General features: G+C 43.4%; 1 protein-coding gene across 1 annotated transcript in view; it reads right to left on the bottom strand.

The window, feature by feature from the left end:
- Positions 1–11313: 11313 nt before the first annotated feature.
- PPARGC1B (peroxisome proliferator-activated receptor gamma, coactivator 1 beta) overlaps positions 11314–17603 on the bottom strand; it is a 30267-nt gene continuing 23977 nt past the window's right edge. Inside the window, exons 9-11 of the mRNA XM_015419850.1 lie at positions 14781–14902; positions 13189–13343; positions 11314–11417 (exon numbers count right to left, since the gene is read on the bottom strand). Of these exons, the coding sequence (XP_015275336.1) occupies positions 11314–11417; positions 13189–13343; positions 14781–14902 (381 nt within the window). The remainder of the gene's footprint in view (positions 11418–13188; positions 13344–14780; positions 14903–17603) is intronic.

Genomic DNA, 17603 nt, shown 5'->3' with positions numbered 1-17603 from the left:
GTTCCTTCAATTAAGTCTTAGAGGTCTCATATTTCTGTGGGTTACCACATAACCGTCACTAAACATTTCTTACAGCTTTACACATGCAGCCAAATTTTTTTCCCAAATGCCTCATCAAAGACTATAAAGGTTTTGTTATCCAAATGAACACAGATATGTCCTAGAGGTAGCCATTGAAATTTGATACTATTTTCAGTTAGCTTAACAGCAACCTCCCGCAAACACCTCCTTGCTGCTAATATTTCCAGAGGGAGATCTGCGTATAAATAAACAATAGTATCCCCAAGCTGTAAACCTTGTTTTTCCTTTGTGAGTTGAAACAGGTGTCTCTTTTGTTCTATATCTTCAAACTCAACAAGAATGTCTGGCAATGCTCCAGAAGGGGCGGCTTTTGACATGGGGAGACAATAAGCTGCTGTGATCACCATTTGAGTTGACCCTGTTATTCCCAGCAGAGATAGAAACTAGAGATTTAAAGAGGTACACAGGTCTTCATTTGGTGCATAATTTATAGAGACGCCTCTGATTTTTGCTCTCCTATCTCTTAATTTAATGTCCTGCAGTATAATTTTGTTCTTTGCCCACGTCTCAAAGTCCTTGGCTGCTTTTAAATCACTTGCAAGTTTTGTTGTTGTCTGTAGAGCCTCATGCTATATGACATTACACTATTTCTTTTAAAAGACAAATTGGTTCACAACAATATCTTTGTTCCCATGAACCTACAACGAACCATTTCAGGAGCAGGTTTGCTCAAAGGCCCTTTAGATGTAGACATTGTAAGTATTGTAACCTAACTCAAAATATGAAAAGTTTTATTAATCCTGTTGAATAACAACTATACAACATGCAATTCAGATATGGTTAGGGCTGGCCCACCCACTAGGTGAACTAGACTTTCACCTAGGGCGGGCTGATCATGAGGGCGCCAAACTGTGCCCCCCACCAAAAGCCCCCCCGCTCCACCAAAAGCCCTGTGTCGCCCTGACCCCAGCCACCGCCTCTTTCTCTACCCCAGCCATCTTCACCCTGATCACCACCGCCTCCTGCCAGTACCACCCGCAGCCTGCCAGACCCGCCCCCTGACTGCCTTCCCTCCTTCTGCCGGGCAGTGATCCTGCCCCCCGGGTCGGGGGCTCCAGTCGGAGGAGCAGCCCCTTCCCTTCACCACTGCCCGGCCCATGATCCTCTGCATGTGCTCAGAGGCACCCAACTGGCCCAGCAGCAGTCGGCTTCCCAACCACGGCCAGCAGACCCCAGATGCCCTCGGCTCACAGACAGTCGCAGCACGCAGGCAGCCCGCCCGCCCCAGCCACTAGCCGCCAACAGCTACAGGAAAGGTAAGTGCTGCCTGCTGATGAGCTTTTCATTGTGACGGCGGGGGGGCTTTTGTAAAGGCCTCCCCCCTTTCTCCTTGCCTGGAGCGGGAAGTGCATGTCCAGCTGTTGTGGGGATGGCTCAGAGCGGCAGGGAAAGCACTGGAGGGGTGGAATGCCAACTCTTGGGTCTTCTGTCCTTCAAGTCAGTTTCTGACAACCCACAGTAAGGGGGGGGCAGAGCTAGTCTGCACCTGGCTGGGGAGTTTTGGAAAGGGGCGAAGAAGACCCGCTGGTGCCTGATAGCCCCATCCACCCCCCCAGTAAGTGCCTGCTCTTCCCCGGTTGTCCTTCGACTCTGCTGCTTCCAGTCTGCCGCTTCCTCAGCAGCAGAAAGGGGGGCAGAGACCCTGGGAAGCATCTCGCACCAGTGCAGATCTCCAAGGGGTGCAGTGAGGCCCCTGCCGCCGCCTGTCCCCAGCATGGCTTTCTAGATGCCCTGCTCAGCGTGCTCCTTCCCGCTGGCCAGCACACTTTAAAGGGCACCTCTCCGGGCCATCTGGAGCCAAAAGTACTCCTTTGCCAAAAGTACTCCTTTGCTGCTGGGGGAGATCAAGTGCGAGGAGCGCCATTGGCTCCCAATGGCCCAGGGAGGCGCCCTTTAAAGGGGTGAGTTGAGGCACTGCTGCAGGGGCTCGGATCTCTCAGGCGTGCGGAGACCTGCTAAGAGCTTCTGAGGCTCCGGTGGAAGTGCCCTGTGCATTGGACTTGGCCCCAGCTGTAATTTAATGAGTCCCTTCAGGTGCCAACAGCAACCCCCCCCCCCAGTCATTGAGGGCAACTGCTGAGCTTTGTAACTGGGCAGTAGTGCCACTTTCCAAGGGAGTGCAGCGTTTGCACAGAGGAAAGTCTTCCTTCTGTCCAGGCCCCGCCTGGAAGTTGGCAACCCCATAATTGGTGGGTGCACGGGGGGGGGCGCCAGAAGGTAGCCTTGCCTAGTGTACAAAAAAACCTGGAGCCAGCCCTGGATATGGTTATTTATGCCATCAGGCGTTCTTGCAATAAGATATATGTGGGAAAGATCTCTGGAAAATTAAAAATTGAATAATTGAACATAGGAGCAACACTTCACAGAACAGTTGGTGCCCCTTTGGTACAGCATTTAATGGAAGAAGAACATAGACCCACTGATTTAATTTGGGAGGGTTTATATAAATTATACCATCTCAATGAAAAGGTCCTGTTAAAAAGGAAATTAAGTGGATTTTAAGGTTGCAGACTTTGGCCCCTCATGAGTTAAATTCTGATCTGGTACTTCTGACCCTCATCAGCTAATCTCTATGTTTTTTAAAAATGCTGTGTCATTCTCCAATAGTAAAAGAATGTAATTGCTATGGATAGTTCCAGTACCAGGTGAATTCTCTGGTCAGTATTTGCCTCATATGATTATATATTTTTAATGTCTTGCTTTATGTCCAATGTATAGCTTACTCATCTTATTCTGTATTTTGACTAATATGTTTCCTTTTTAACTTAATTTTGATCCTGTCTTTTTAATACTAATTTTAATATTTTGTAATAATTTTTATCATGGGGTCCTTCTAATGTTTGTATTTAATGCAAAATTATGTTTTTTATAGATCCTCTTGATGAAGGCTGCATGGCGAAACACGTAGGGACTGCGTATGATAATTAATTAGTTACCAATCACCTGTAATTTTTTTCCTTTTTGGTTTGCTGGTTCTCTAGTGAAACATGGTAGTTGTGTCAGGGTCCTCAGCCATGGGTACATATGTCCTGCATCCCAGTTCCTTAAGCCATTGATGTAACGTGGAGCCACTGAATGCATTGGAAACCCATGGCAGCTGGTGATTTCCAGTACTGCGCCTTTTATAGCTTGATGACAGGACACATATGAGGATCTCTGAACTGCAGCCAATGTTTACCTGGAGCTTATGAATGCAGTTTCTTTGTAACAGAACCCTCCTCCTTCACAGGGACACACAACTCCCCACAAAGGGACTTATACTTAAACAGGACATGCCAGACTTCATAATATATTTGTTATGGTTTATTTATTTATAGGCAGATCACTTCACTATTTACAGTACATGAATGTAGAGATTCTACAGTCTTTGTGATGTAAACAAGTAACTCCACAGCGGGGGAGTCTCAAAAAGAAACCAGTTCTGAAGTATTTACACAATTTAAAATAGAACTTTTATATACCCACCAGACAGATATAGAGAATACACTGAGCAATTTGGTTAAATCCTCTACGAAACTATAGAATCTGACAATGTAAAAATACAAGAAAACGTTCTCTCATTTAGAAGGTAGACGTTGAAAGCACACTAGAAATAAATCTTTCTTTATTAAAAAATTATAATAAGAATAAAGGAAAGGCTTAAGGATTTGTGCCAATTAAGGTTAAAGTATATTACATAAATAAGGACACAACCAAACAATGGAGGGAGAAAATTACGTGAAATATAAAATCTTCTATTTTTTTCTTAAACGAACTAAAAACTTGGTTTTTAAAAAAATTACAGAAGGGGCTAATTCTGCTGCTTTTACTTATCCAGGAGAAAGTTACCATTTCATTAATGCATGTAAAAGAATGGAAGAATTAGGCCCTTCTAATTATTAGCAGTTTCTTGTTTAAAAACAAAAAAAGTAAGATCTAACATTTATTATAAATAATATAGCAAATGTGCCCCTCTTTTAGGTGAAATTCTTACACCTTTCTCAAGAAATGCATCAATTTAATCTCCTTCTCTCTCTCTGGTTCACATACATTCAAAAACACACATTGTAAATAGTGGTATTAATTCCTCTTTCTCCCCAGCTTTCTAATAATTTTAATATTTTGCCTCTTAAAGCACCAATTATGCCTCTTAAAGCACCAACTGCTGCATTAAAATCAGAGTCTACAGGGGTTTGTCTTGCTATTCACAATCGTACACAGATTCTTCCACATAGAAAAGAAAAAAGCTTCTCAGAAATACTTTTTCTTCAAAGTACTTTTAAAATTCAGCACCTGATTAAGTGGTTTGGGTGTACTCTGAAGACCACTGAGCTATGTACCAGCTGGGCTGCCTATTTTCTTCAAAGCTGAAGAATGCTTTGAGAATCAGAATTTGCAAACAATGAACAAAATGCCCCTGATTTTGCAGAGCTCTGTGTGCACAACAGATCACAACTCCGGTTTATCTGGGCTACAATTGCCAAGGATGGATGAAACTATGACCGATGCATGTGATGTGGTCTGCCTCACTAAACTTCAGTTTAATCCAACACAGGGAGATGGCATGACACCTTGCTACTTTTATTTCCAGAGACTCACAAAAGACAGAGATCTCATTCCCTAAAACTGAAGCATCTATGCCTCACTGAAGTGGCAGACTTGTATCTGAGCTGTACCTGGGGCCTGGATATCTCTCAGATTTACAACTGCTCTCCAGTCGACATGGATCAGTTCCCTGGAAAAAATGCCCACTTTGGAGGGTAGACTTTATTTATTTGACTTGTAACCCGCCCTCCCCTGTATACAGGGCTCAGAGTGGGGAACAACATTCCAATAACAACATTAACAATCAGGTTAAAATTTTAAAACTTACAGAATTAAAATAGCTTAACCATTTAACAAGTTAACTGACAATTTACAGATGGTGCATAAACAGACAATTCAGTGTCCTTTTCCCTATGACAGAAGAGAAAGGATGGAGCCAAGCTAGATGGACAAGACCACTGCCGTCCCAAGTGGAGCTAATTTGGGGCGGGAGTGAAGAGGATGTTGGGGAGCAATTTCATAAATGTCTTCAGAGAGACAGGCATGCCAGTCTTCTATCAGCACATCTAATGAATCGCTGGGGAGCACTGGATCCCACAGAGCATTCCGGATTCTATGGCATTACACCCCACTGAGGTCCCTCCCCTCCCAAACCCCATCCTCTGCAGGCTCCACTTCCAAATCTCCAGGAATTTCCTGACCTATTCCTGACCTGAACTAGATCAGGAGGAAACATTCTACCTTAGTCTTCTCCCTGATACACTAGTTTCTTGTGTATAGAGTATTTATTTTTATTTATTGGTTCCTACAACATAGAGGTTCCTGTCTCAGGCACTCAATGAATCTTTTTGACTTGTGAATATGTTACTAGAAGAACACTGGCATCGACATATTTCAAACTGCCCAATTTATTAATAACATCAGTGGTGTCCTTAATATATGATGGTAACATTGGTACAAATGGTCTAAGGAAATATCCTACATAATTGGAGATTGGTTCAAGGATGGAGGGGATTTTAAGGTTGCATACTTTGGCACCTCATGGGACTTCTGACCTTGCTCAGCTAATTACTGTATGTATAAAAATGCTGCGTCATTCCCCACTGTAAAAGAATTTAATTGCTGTGGACAATTCCAGCACTAGGTGAATTTATTTCATATATTATATTTTTTATTGCTTTGCTTCATGTCCAATGTATAGTTTGTTTATCTCATATATATTGACCAATATGTATCTATGTTTGGAAATTAATTTTGATCCTGTCTTTTTAATATTATTTTTAATAATTCTGGAGTAATTCTTATCAAGGGGTCTTTCTATTATCTGTATTAAATACAAAATTGTGTTTTTATAGATTTCCCCCTGACGAAGCCTGCATGGCGAAACGCGTACAGATTTTGTATAATAAATCAGTCATGTAGCTGCTGGCACATTGCTAGGTGCAGCCCAGTTTTTCTTTATCCTTGAACCACATCAAAAATATTTAAGCAATCAGTCCTTCCGGATGCAGGGAACCACAGGAAAATGGCCATAAAGAACACAAGGGGATGTCAGCATTTCACACAAATGAAGCCCACACACACACACACACACAGCTTTTTGTTGAGTCTTCAAAAAAAAAGAAGAAGAGCCAAGTGGAAAGCAGAAGGCTTTACGCGCTTATATCGCTAGCAAGTGTTGCAAACAGACTACCCTGTTGTATGAACAAAATTGAGGAAATGCTAATGGCTAATAGCTTCCTATTTTATCTGGCAAAGGACAGAAAAGGCAGAATCATCTGCATGCCCATGCATGAATACACACACAGGGCAACTCTGCTAAGGCTTGTGAGAAAATTCTGAAATTAATCACAGAAATGCAAGACAAAGTTGGCAAGAAAATGTCATGGAGGTAGCCAGGCTCAGACGTGTCACTCTGAGCAGTAATACGAGTATTTCAGATGACTGGAAGTGAATGTAAGAACTGAAACCCAGCTATGTCACATGAACCTTCTTTCTAATGCTACTATCTCTGTTCATGCTCCAAAGGTTTCAGTTGCCGAATTTAGCATGACATTAATTTGTGTTTCACATCAAACAACGGTCAATAAAGGGCCAAGGATAACAAAATGGCTTATGACTTATTCCTATTATTAAGGTATTTTCCTGATTCAAACAAATGAACATCAAGGGGATTTCTCTCTCTCCAACATAGTCACACACACACACACACACACACACACACACACACACACACACATATAGACATTTCTATTTAAAAAAATAAATGTCTCCCTAATGATTGCCTTTCTTCATACACCCTTTTATTCCGAAACATCTTGGAAAAATGAATTCTCTTTCCTTATTTAGTGCCCTACCTGATCTAGGCTAGTTCTGCAGCTTGTTGTTATGGCTAGGCCTGCCCCTCGAACCCGGGAGGTGCTGGCATTATGCATATTATTACAAGAAAGAACAGAGGAGAAAATCAGGCAGACTATACAGAAAACTAGGCTGCAAAACACAGAAGCATGGTCATTTAGAAAGGGACAGAAGTTTGGCTGTGAAGATAAGTCATTCCCTTCCTTAAACAGGAGGTACTTTGACATTCTTAGCCAGAGGTCTCAATGCATTGTCCCTGTGAACTCAATATGAGCTGGACAGAACTGCACTAAGGATGGATCTGACTAAACATGTTACTGGCAGTGATGGCTACAGTGAGAGACAAAACTTTTAGTTCTTCATCTCCTCAGGAAAGAATAACCTTCCTTTACCTTTTCTTAGCTCTAACATGGGACTCCAAATGGCAGCCTGCAAATGGTATGCCTAGGGTGGTTCCAAGCTTACAGGGCCCCCACTTTGGGCTTCTAAAGTGAAAAGAGTTATCTCTAACAACCTGGGTAAAAATTGTTCACACTGCTATAGATCATAAGTGGGATCCTATGCTAAGTCTTCCTTAGACTGAGAAAGACTTCCTTTGAGGAGAAATATCTGTCAGAAGGTATTCAACATAGTGGTAGGGAATCATAGGATCCAACCCCAGGCCCTCCCGCCAAGCCAATCACAGTATTCTGGGGTGTCGTGGCACTGGTGTGGTACTTGACCACCCTCCTGTTTTGCAGTGCCAGGCTAGGATCACAAACAGGAGGTTCATTGAGCAGGCCATGGTACATAGCTAGTGGGCTGAGCTGGGCTTGCTCCTGGCCAATGTACCCTGTTGATTTGACATGGGGATACCTATAAGATCCCAGTGACTTCTCTGCCATACAGAATTGGGTCTTCAGCCAGTAGCATCTCAGAATGACTTCCTGAAATGCATGTGGAGCATTGCCGCTAGCTGCTCCTACCAACTGAGGACAGGCAGTGAGTTCGTTCTGTTGCTACTCTGCCAGAGACCTCCCCTGCTATTATCCCCCTCCCCCATGAGTGATTGCAAATTCCTAAGCCACTGTAAGAGCATATATAAGGGCAAACAGTTTTCACACTGACCCCTGGATGATTGATACAAACTTAGCTGTGCTTCTAAAATAGCCATGAAAATAAGTCACAGGTACTGGTACGCCATAACCAGCACTGAATTTCTAAACATGCCAGTCCAGTTCTACATTCAACAGTGCTGGATTGGCAGCAGTGAGAGGGGCTCACTTCCCCACCACCACCGTTACCCTTTCACCAAACGTGTGCGCTTGTGCACATGTGTGCATATTGCATAAAGTCCTAGTGAAGTTTCTTGCAAAAAAAAATTTATAGGCTTCAGGCAACACAAAGACCACTTATTGCACCTCTTCCTAAAGCTAGGATTGAGAGGCCATGTGCGTTACCGGACCTTCCTTCCTTCAAAGAGCATCTACTCGCATGCTCAAATATCATTGGCAAGTCCAGCCTCTTGAGATATAAAGCCAAGTAAGTACAAATCAGCAGCTGCAAACTATTCACACTGAATGCTGCTTCTTTTGAAGAGCAGAAGGATTCCTCCTCCTCCGCAGACACATTCAACCCTTTCAACAGGCTTAAAATTTGATGCATTTTCCATCTCTCTGACCAAAGCCAGATCTGAACTTTGATCCACCTTTACAACCGAGCCAGGAGATGGAAGAATTCCACTTATTGATTGTTGGGGTGGTTACTTTTTTTTTCTGTTCGATTGTTCTCTGAAAACATCAGCACAGCACAGGACAGGACAGTCCTACCCACCCTAAATGTGTCGCTATATACATTCTACAGTAAGCGCTATAGCAATCACATGTAAACATCATTGTGGTGAGGAAATACTAGGACAGAAAAAGGCAGAGCTACAATGAGGCACTTGTCAATAGCAGATGCTTCCTTTGGGCCAGGCCTTGCTGCAGACTGATTACAGGAGAACTGAAGAGCCTTGCAATTTCTCAGGAAGTTCCAAGACACAGGTGGCACAAGCGATGTGTAGCGGCAGACACACTGAAATTTTTTTCCTTTTGCAACAGATTGTGAAATCATGATGTTAAAAGCACCACATCAAAAGGTAGAGCTAATCCAATTATTCATACGGATCACTGTGACCTACCTGGTGGCATTTTGGACATGTGCAGTCCTTACTGAGTCAATGGGACTACTCAGACGTGTAAGGCTTTGCACAGCTTGAGCTAAGCCTAAACTGGGAAGTTGCTAAGGTGTTGGCAATAGTTCAGGTAGAATAAATGTTAATGCAAGAGGGACCTTATGGGAAGATAATCTATCTGTTGAATTAAGGCTGTAATAATCTATCTACATGGGATGGCTGAATCCCAGAGGTCTCCCCTTTTTGTGACAAAAAAACCAGACACGGCAACTGATGGAAAACTCAGCAAGATTATTTGGTCCCCACTGGAATATGCTGTCTGTTGACATTTCTATTGGTTTCTTGGTCTCCCTCACATCCCTCACTGTATAGTGTCTGCTATATAGGTGAGTACTAGCTGCTTGAGAATGTAACAACTGTGTGGCAGTTATAGAGGAGATCCTTCCCCTAGCAATTTTCTGATCAGGAAGCTTGCACGAATCCTCTGACCCGGCATTCTGGCTAATATCAAAGAGTCCCATTCTCTAGAAATCATTTCCCTGAACCATAATAAGCTTAGTTATGCTGATTTACAATGCAACCCTAAGCAGAGTTAAAGCCTTGTGTGCCTGTTGAACTTCTATGGTCTTAGAAGGATGTAACTCAATTTAGGATTGCACAAATAGTTTACAAGGCCTCAAGTCTGCAAAACCATAAGAAGCCAATCAAGGGAACAAGCCTTAAGGAGATCAGATCTGAGCTACCAAAAAGTCAAAAAGCTGCAAGCAGAATTATGTCACATTTAGTGCCTTTTGGAGAATGTGGCGAGAGCCACCATTTGACAGAATTATTGATGGGAAGAGCCAGGATTCTGGGATTACTATCGCTATTGTTAGATGTTTTATGGTATGGCTTATTAGATTCCAGTGAGAAGGAGAATAGTGTTTACAATAGGCAGTGATGCTCAACTGTGCTGTTCTGTGCACCATTAGCTGGCTTTGAGCATCACCTACTCCTGTCTAGAGCAATGGCATGAATTCTTTTGCCCCCATTCTACTGGGTATTGCCAAGAAAGCCTCCTGCTACCCATCTGGCAGGAGATGCTGCTTTGGTTAAAATGACCAGATGGTAAAGATCTATTCCTGAGGGTACCACTGATGTGACGTATGGCCTTGAATGGTTTGCTCCCTGTTCCTGTACTTCAAACTCCCACATTTTGTTTACTGAGATCCCATGAAACAACAGCTGCCATCGTAATGTACATTGTGATAAGGAACCCATTGGCAGAATACTTCTGGGGGTGGCTCTCAGACCTTATCAGCATTTCTGCTTTCCTGGCATGGAAGACAGATGGAGCTTTACTAACTTGTAACACTGCCAACTTCATGTTCTTAGAAATTCACAATTTGAAAACTCTGTTCCTATGTATCCAGCTCCAGCTCCAATCTACGGAATCAGTACACTGAGTCTTATGCAGTCAACCATTTGGGAATGGAGATCCTACAAGTCAGCCCATGCAAATGGAAAGAATGGCTTATAGCAATATGGGAAAAAAATCAATAATGCCTCAGTTCATCAAGAGCTGAACTGGAATTCTCCACCAGGGAGGGAAAGCAATTTCACCTGAGCCACTAAAAGGGGGGGTACCCTTCTGGACTGGCCACATCTGCTCGGGGGAGGGGGCAAGTGCCTCATTACAGTGCATAGTTTAAAAATCAAGGAAGCGGTACAATAAATCTGAATTACAGTACATCTGAGCCATAAATACATTATAAGTATATATTTCTTTCTTCTATTAAAAATTAGTTTACAATCCTGATTCTATTCACAATTAACAATTTTATCATCACACACTACAGACAAAAAAAAAGTTATGGTGAACACAGCTGCAACTTCACGGCAGAAGTAGGGAAGAGGGGCCAGTCAGAGAAAGGGGTGGACAAGAAGGGGACAGGAGGCTTTTGCAGCTCATCCTAACACAACCATTCAGAAGCAAAGATACTAATGTGTGGCAGTGGAACATCAACACCATGGGGACTCACAGACAGAAGCAGCTTGTTCAATGTAAACATCGATTTAAAAAGCAGTCTCTCTCTCTCTCTCTCTCTCTCTCTCTCTCTCATCCTTGTTGTATTCTTGATCATTTCTTTGAAAACGTAAACATATTGGAAGTGCCTTGACTGAGGTATTGAGGTATTCCTCAAAGGTTAAGGCTGTTACCGATGCAGGCTTTCCTGGGCCTCCTGTAGCAGGCTGTCGAAATCCATGGTCTCATATTTACTTTTTACTGGAGCTGGGGAGGATTCTTCTGTACTGGAATCTGGTAGTGGGAGAGACCAAACACAAAGTTGTCATGAAGACACTAACCAGAATACAGATGAGCCAAACAATGCATTCCTTTTCCTTAAAAAAAAAAAAAAGCTGTAATTTTTGGTATGGGGGACTTAAAATAACTAGTGCACACAGCCCCAGGCTGACAAAACTGGATTTTATATGTTATCAACTAACAATTAAAACTAGGGACAACTGACTCCCTGACACAAACAACTGTCCAAGGTAAGGACAAAGCTACACATTATAAAGAAGACCTATGACTGGCAGTACAGTCCTGGCCATACATTGAAGTCAGTGGGCTTAGAATGGTGTAACTCTGCTTAGGACTGCTCTGTGAATCTTCCAGTGTTTTCTCTATCTCTAAAGAGAAACTGTGGAGGATATAAAAACTGAATAAGAATATCTGACATTACCCACCATGGTTAATAGCATCTGGAGCATGCATGTGACTACTATCAATGGAATAGCAGCAGGGTCAGGGTGACCTCTGCTTTTTAGTATTAAAAGAAACATTGTAGCATCTGATCCTGGATGTAGTTTCGCCCTACTGTCAGTGTGGGATTTGGTTCACAAATTAGAGGGGAGGATTTGACGGTTGAAGGGAGTTAAAAAGAGACAGGCATTTGTAATAAAACCACTTTGGACTCTCCTCTTGTCTATCTTGAGATAACTGGTCATGTCAGTGATACCAGACTTGCTATTTCCAGGATGCAGAGTCAAGTAGAGTGCAGTGTTCCTTGCAAAGACAAGTGAATGGTGAATGAAAAACTGGGTAGCTGAAATCTCAGGAATAATAAGTCTATGAGTAGAAAGAGATGGCTGATTTAAACACCTCTGAAAGAACTTCAGGAATCCCTGACTGTGCAAGTCAGCCATGAATAGTTATAATTCTGTTGGGAAGGAAATGAGCTGTAAGCACAGCTGATGGAGGAGACAGTGCCATGAAGAGAGGCCATACATCAATGGCAGAACACATGTCTTGTATGTACAATCCACAGTAACTAGTTAATGGGTTTCATGTAACAGGAAAGATTTTTCATTGCCTGAGACCTTCATTTGCTAAATTTGGCTTAGGGTTGCCAGGTCCCCTCATCGCTCTGGTGGGGGGATTTGGAGGGCATTCCAGGCATGGGTGGGGAGGCACCCAAGCCCCACCTCCAAGATCGAACACCTGCCCGGCCACCCCTCTCCCTCCCCTCATGTCTGATTGAAAGGGCTTCAGCTGCTCAGCAAAGACCATGTGCCCTGCCAATCAGCAGGAGGGCCCTTTAAACCTAGCAGAAGTAAGGGAGAGGGGTGGTTGTGGCTTGGCTCACAAAAAGACTGTTTATAGGGTCTTTTTGCAAGCAGGGTGGGGGCCGTGGCATACGGGGCTGATTTCTTTTTGCGAGCCGAGTGTAACTCATGACCACCCCTCCCTCCCTCCTGCTAGATTTTAAAGGGTCCTCCAGCTGATCAGTGGGCCCTGTGGGCCCTGCAGAGCAGCTGAAGCCCTTTAAATCAGGCAGGAGGGGAGGGAGAGAGAGAGGTGGCTGGGCAGGTTGTCACTCTTGGGGGCAGGGCTTCCCCTGCTGGCCAGCTGGCTGGGGGCAGATTGGGCCTCCCCCAAATCAGGGGAACCCCACCCAGACCTGGGGGTTGGCAACCCTAATTTGGCTACTCTTGACTTGAAGAAATCATTGCCAGTAACTGCAGCCCAAAATGAAAGCTGCAGTGAAGAAGTGGATCTTTGTGGCTCATCATGATTGCAGGCTTACCCAAGTCAGTGTATCTGGTCCAGAAGAAGTGCCCGAAGCCACCATAACTCAGTTGGAATGAGGGCTCATTTCTTTTTCGCAATGAGGCACCATTCTTCAGAGATAAGGCGGCATGTTCTGAACACCGGTATGTGATGAAGCCATACTTATCTCCCCTGAGTAATGAAAAGACAAACACACAGACACACAAAAACCCCAATATAAACATTGCCAGCTATGTATGACCCTCCACATCTTCTGCTGACTTTGGCCCAGCTCGCTTAAGATCACGAGAGTGTGTGTAAGTTACAATAAACAAACATATTTGGGTAAGGTAATCAAAACTAGGCACAAAGCAATGTGGTGACCCTGAAATCAAAGGATATTTGCATTTGTTTGCTGATCTCGTATAATGTGTTTGCTTGCCACAGGAAAGATCAAGGGCTTATTCTGGCACTTGATGCCTCAGCTGCTGAAATTTCACCGGGCATTACCCACATATTTTCCATTCTACCTTGAAAAAAGTAAGCTGATCTTCTCAAAAGGTTGAACTGTGCACCCAATACCGGTACCATTACATATTCACAGAATACATGCAGTGCAGCATGCAGGTCAACACAAGGCTGATCTACATATTCAGAAGTCACATGGCGACTCCTCAGGACTTTACCATTTGAGGGTTGGAGGGCATGCCTGCATTAAAGGCTCCCTAGTTGTAGAAAATTAGTATATCAAACAGAACGATTCTTTTTTGTAGCATATTGATTTTCAATGTGCAAGGACATCACATACTATATACATGAGTCCCACTGATCTTGAGAAAAGTGGGATATAACTATTTTAAATTAATTAATACATGTCCAGATGAGAGTGCCTGGATCTCTCTGTACATTTCTGTTAACGTTCCATATTGGCATTATTTCCATTTTGTAAAATTATGTAACAGCAACAGGCATGTGGCTCTTCTGGTTGATGGTGAATGCAAATGCAGCTCTCTGTAAGCCAAGGAGTGAGTTTCACTGGTGTAACCTACTTCACAGTGTTCTTGTGAGGAAAAACAACAACAGGCTCACTTCATCCATGTATGTCACCTTAAGCTCCTTGGAGGAACTGTGGGACATACACATGAGGAATGAATGAATGAATGAATGTACTCTGGTTCTTATTTTAAGATACAATAACTATAAAGTAAGAGTGGCTAATCTGGGTGCCCTCCAAACTGAATATATTACATATGTTTCCACATATCTCTTATTTAGATTATTCCATTATTTTACAGTTTTATGATTCATGGAACATAAGACAAGCACTTTTCAAAGAATTACAGTCCACAATCACCATGACAGATATTCTGAATCCCCCAAAGTGGAATTACCTCAGTGCTGTAGTTATTATACCACAAAAAACAAGCACTTCCTCAGAGAGCAGACATCTCCAGAGTCCCATAAATGAAACACTCCCCTGCTCTCTGGGCTCCAAATATGACAGATCTACTGTTCCCCCCCAACTGCAAAATATACAAGCCAACCTCACAAGACTCATTATATCCAAAAATATTGGTCTGTCATCCCTTGCATTGAGGGAGAAAAAAACACACACCCTTTTTGACCCACCTTTTGTTTCTGGTCAAAACACAACACTCAACAATCTCGCCAAACACTTCAAAACGCTGCTTCAGTTCACTGGAGTTCATACTGCTGGAGAGGTTTTTTATGAACACGACCCGGCCTTCTCCCTGATCAGACACAACAATAACCAATTAGGCAGTCTTTGTACTATTCCTTTATGATTTTACACTTGGTATCCCCATCCCTGGCTTCACCCTAGCCAACAAAGTGGCACAGCTTGTTGTGTCAAAAGACAGGATCAAAAAGCACAAAGTCCATCATTGCAAACAGCTGAGTAGCTGTCACCTGCTATTTCTTTCTCAGCTAGCATTAATTATACACACACACTTACCTTTTTCACACCTTTCTTGCAGGTATCACTATTCTAAGCTTCCTGGCACAGTTACAGCAGAGCTCCAGGGATATATTCCCTCAGTGATATGAACTAGCAGGCCTGCCAAACACTCCCTTATTGCCTTGCTTAGGATGCTGTTGGCAATGCTAGACTGATCCCTGAGTGACTCACATTATGAGAAGGCATTTTTAATCCAGTCAATCCAAATTCTTCTGAGATCCCCGACAGGTGTCAGTGGGGGAGACAGAGCATGAGATTGTTGGAAGAGTAGGATAATTTGGCATAAGGGAATGGTGACACGCAGGAGAACATGGAAGTAGTAGGAAGGATGGAGGAATAAGCAAAACACAATTAAAAATAATTTTCCAAGTCACAATAACAGATAAGTGCAGATAGCACATAACCCATCAACAGCTCAGATTCATTTCTGCAGCAAGGGAGAGGAAGGCCCTACCAAAATCCACACTCAGCTCATTTCAACTCTCTGTTGATGATGTGAGAGTCCAAGAGAGAGAGGGGAAAGAGTGGAAGATGTTATGACTGGGCAGAGCCAGTCCTGAAGAAAATCTACCTGCAAGAAAATCTCCATTTCTTTTCTGGGACTTGCTCTGCCCAATGACATTAATGGGTAACTGAAGAGAGTTTTCGGCAATTGAGACAGTCCATCGGGTTATGCTGTTGTCTCAGGAAAGAGAAGAAGATCCACTTATCATTGTTTTCTTGGAGGCCATTTTGGGATCAAAGTACAAGCAACACACAAGGGAGATCTTCCTTTGTTTTAAGACTAAAAGCAGCTGGAGGGATGAATTACCTAAGGACTATGAAGCAAGGGAAAGGAAGTTAACCATTCTTTTTGTGGTGCTTTTGTGATTTAAAATCCACCTTCTGGAGCTATTATTTGTCTTGTAGCGGCAGCCTTACAATACGATTTTATTTCCTCTGGAGAGGAAGGAAGAGGAGGGATTAATAGAGCTATCCTAAGAAGTTACACCCTTCTAAGCCCACTGATTTTAATTGTATTTAGAATGACACTGTACATCAAAAACAAAAGGGCATGGAGGCAATAATTACCCCCTCCATATACTTTTAAACATTTAAAAATTAAAGAGATCTTGATAATATATAGTTTAAATCCACTGGGATTCCAGGAATTCAAGGCATGAAATTTGATCATTTTTTTCATCATTTATATTCTTTTTTTATTATGAAGGAAAGCAAGAAGCAGAATGAGAACTGCCTTGCTAGCTAAAACAGAGCAAAAGAAAGAGCTTTGCTGCTGAGCAGCTTGGACTCAAGGGCTGCGTGGAAGAAAGTGAAGGTAGGAAACATACCACAGGAGACCCCCCTGTCTTTACATGCAGCTTCAAAGTAAAGTCTCCTGCTCCCCAGTCACTACTACAGAAAGGTTTTATTTTTGTGCTGGTGCAGGCTGCACATGCACTGGTCATTAGTGTGACTTAAATGTGGCTTATTCAGAAGGAGCTCCTACAAATTTTCAAAGCTACAGCCAACTTCCATGCCACCCTTCAAAATGTTACTCTACAGAGAATGATGGGGTGATGAGGAACAAGCACTAGAAAATCTTCAACGTGGTCTCTGTGCTTCACACCCATGGGATCTAGTGTGCACGTGCTTCATCAATCGGTGCTGTAGCAAGCTCTTTTAACGGATTTTCACGTCCAGTCCCTCGGGCATGCGCAGGAACCCCACCGCACATGCCCAGAGGGGTGGGCGCGGACATCCCGCCAGTTCCTTTCTTACCGCCGTGTTGAGTAGACCTCTTCTTCGTCGGTCCGATCGGTTCGCTGTTAGCTTTCGCCTCACAGCTCTTAGGAATTATTTCCAAACTTTCTTTTACTTTAATTTTTGGTTGTTTGTTCTTCAAAAACAGTTAAAAAAAACTTTGTTTTCTGCTGAGGGGAGTTTACCTCAGGCCTTTGGGCTACCCCCCCCCAAACATTCCCTCTTCTTCTTCGTTTCTTTTATGGAGAAGAAGTGGGGATTTTTCAACAGGTGCAAGGGTTGTGTGGCAGCAAACTTGCTCCTCCTGACCGTCATACCCTCTGCATTTTTTGTCTTGGAGAGTCTCACCAGCCAGAGTCCTGTCGTCACTGTGCACATTTCTCCAATCAAACGTGAAAAAATCATGCTGCGTGCCTTAAAGTGGCGCTGCTTGAATCGGCCCTTGCTCCTGCCTCAGCGACAGCTCCGACATCGAGGCCTGCCTATGATGTTGACCACCCAACGCCGAAGCTCCCGACATCAAAGGCACAATTGTCCGCTTCCACGCCAGTCTAAAAGAAGGCTAAGGCAAGTAAGGATCATAAGTCCGCGAAGAAGGGCACCTCCAAGTCCCTGAAGATGGTGAAGAAGGGGAAGGGAGCGGTGTCTGCACTGGGTGATGCCCCTAAAGTGCCTCCAACTGCAGTATCGATATCAGAGGCCCAAGTTCCTCCACCGATACCGACCATCCA

This window comes from Gekko japonicus, unplaced genomic scaffold (assembly GCF_001447785.1).
Source record: "Gekko japonicus isolate JY-2015 unplaced genomic scaffold, Gekko_japonicus_V1.1 scaffold2722, whole genome shotgun sequence".
In the NCBI taxonomy this organism is placed as follows: Eukaryota; Metazoa; Chordata; class Lepidosauria; order Squamata; family Gekkonidae; genus Gekko; species Gekko japonicus.
Note: the sequence above shows the minus strand (reverse complement) of the source record. Positions and strands in the feature narration are given on the sequence as shown.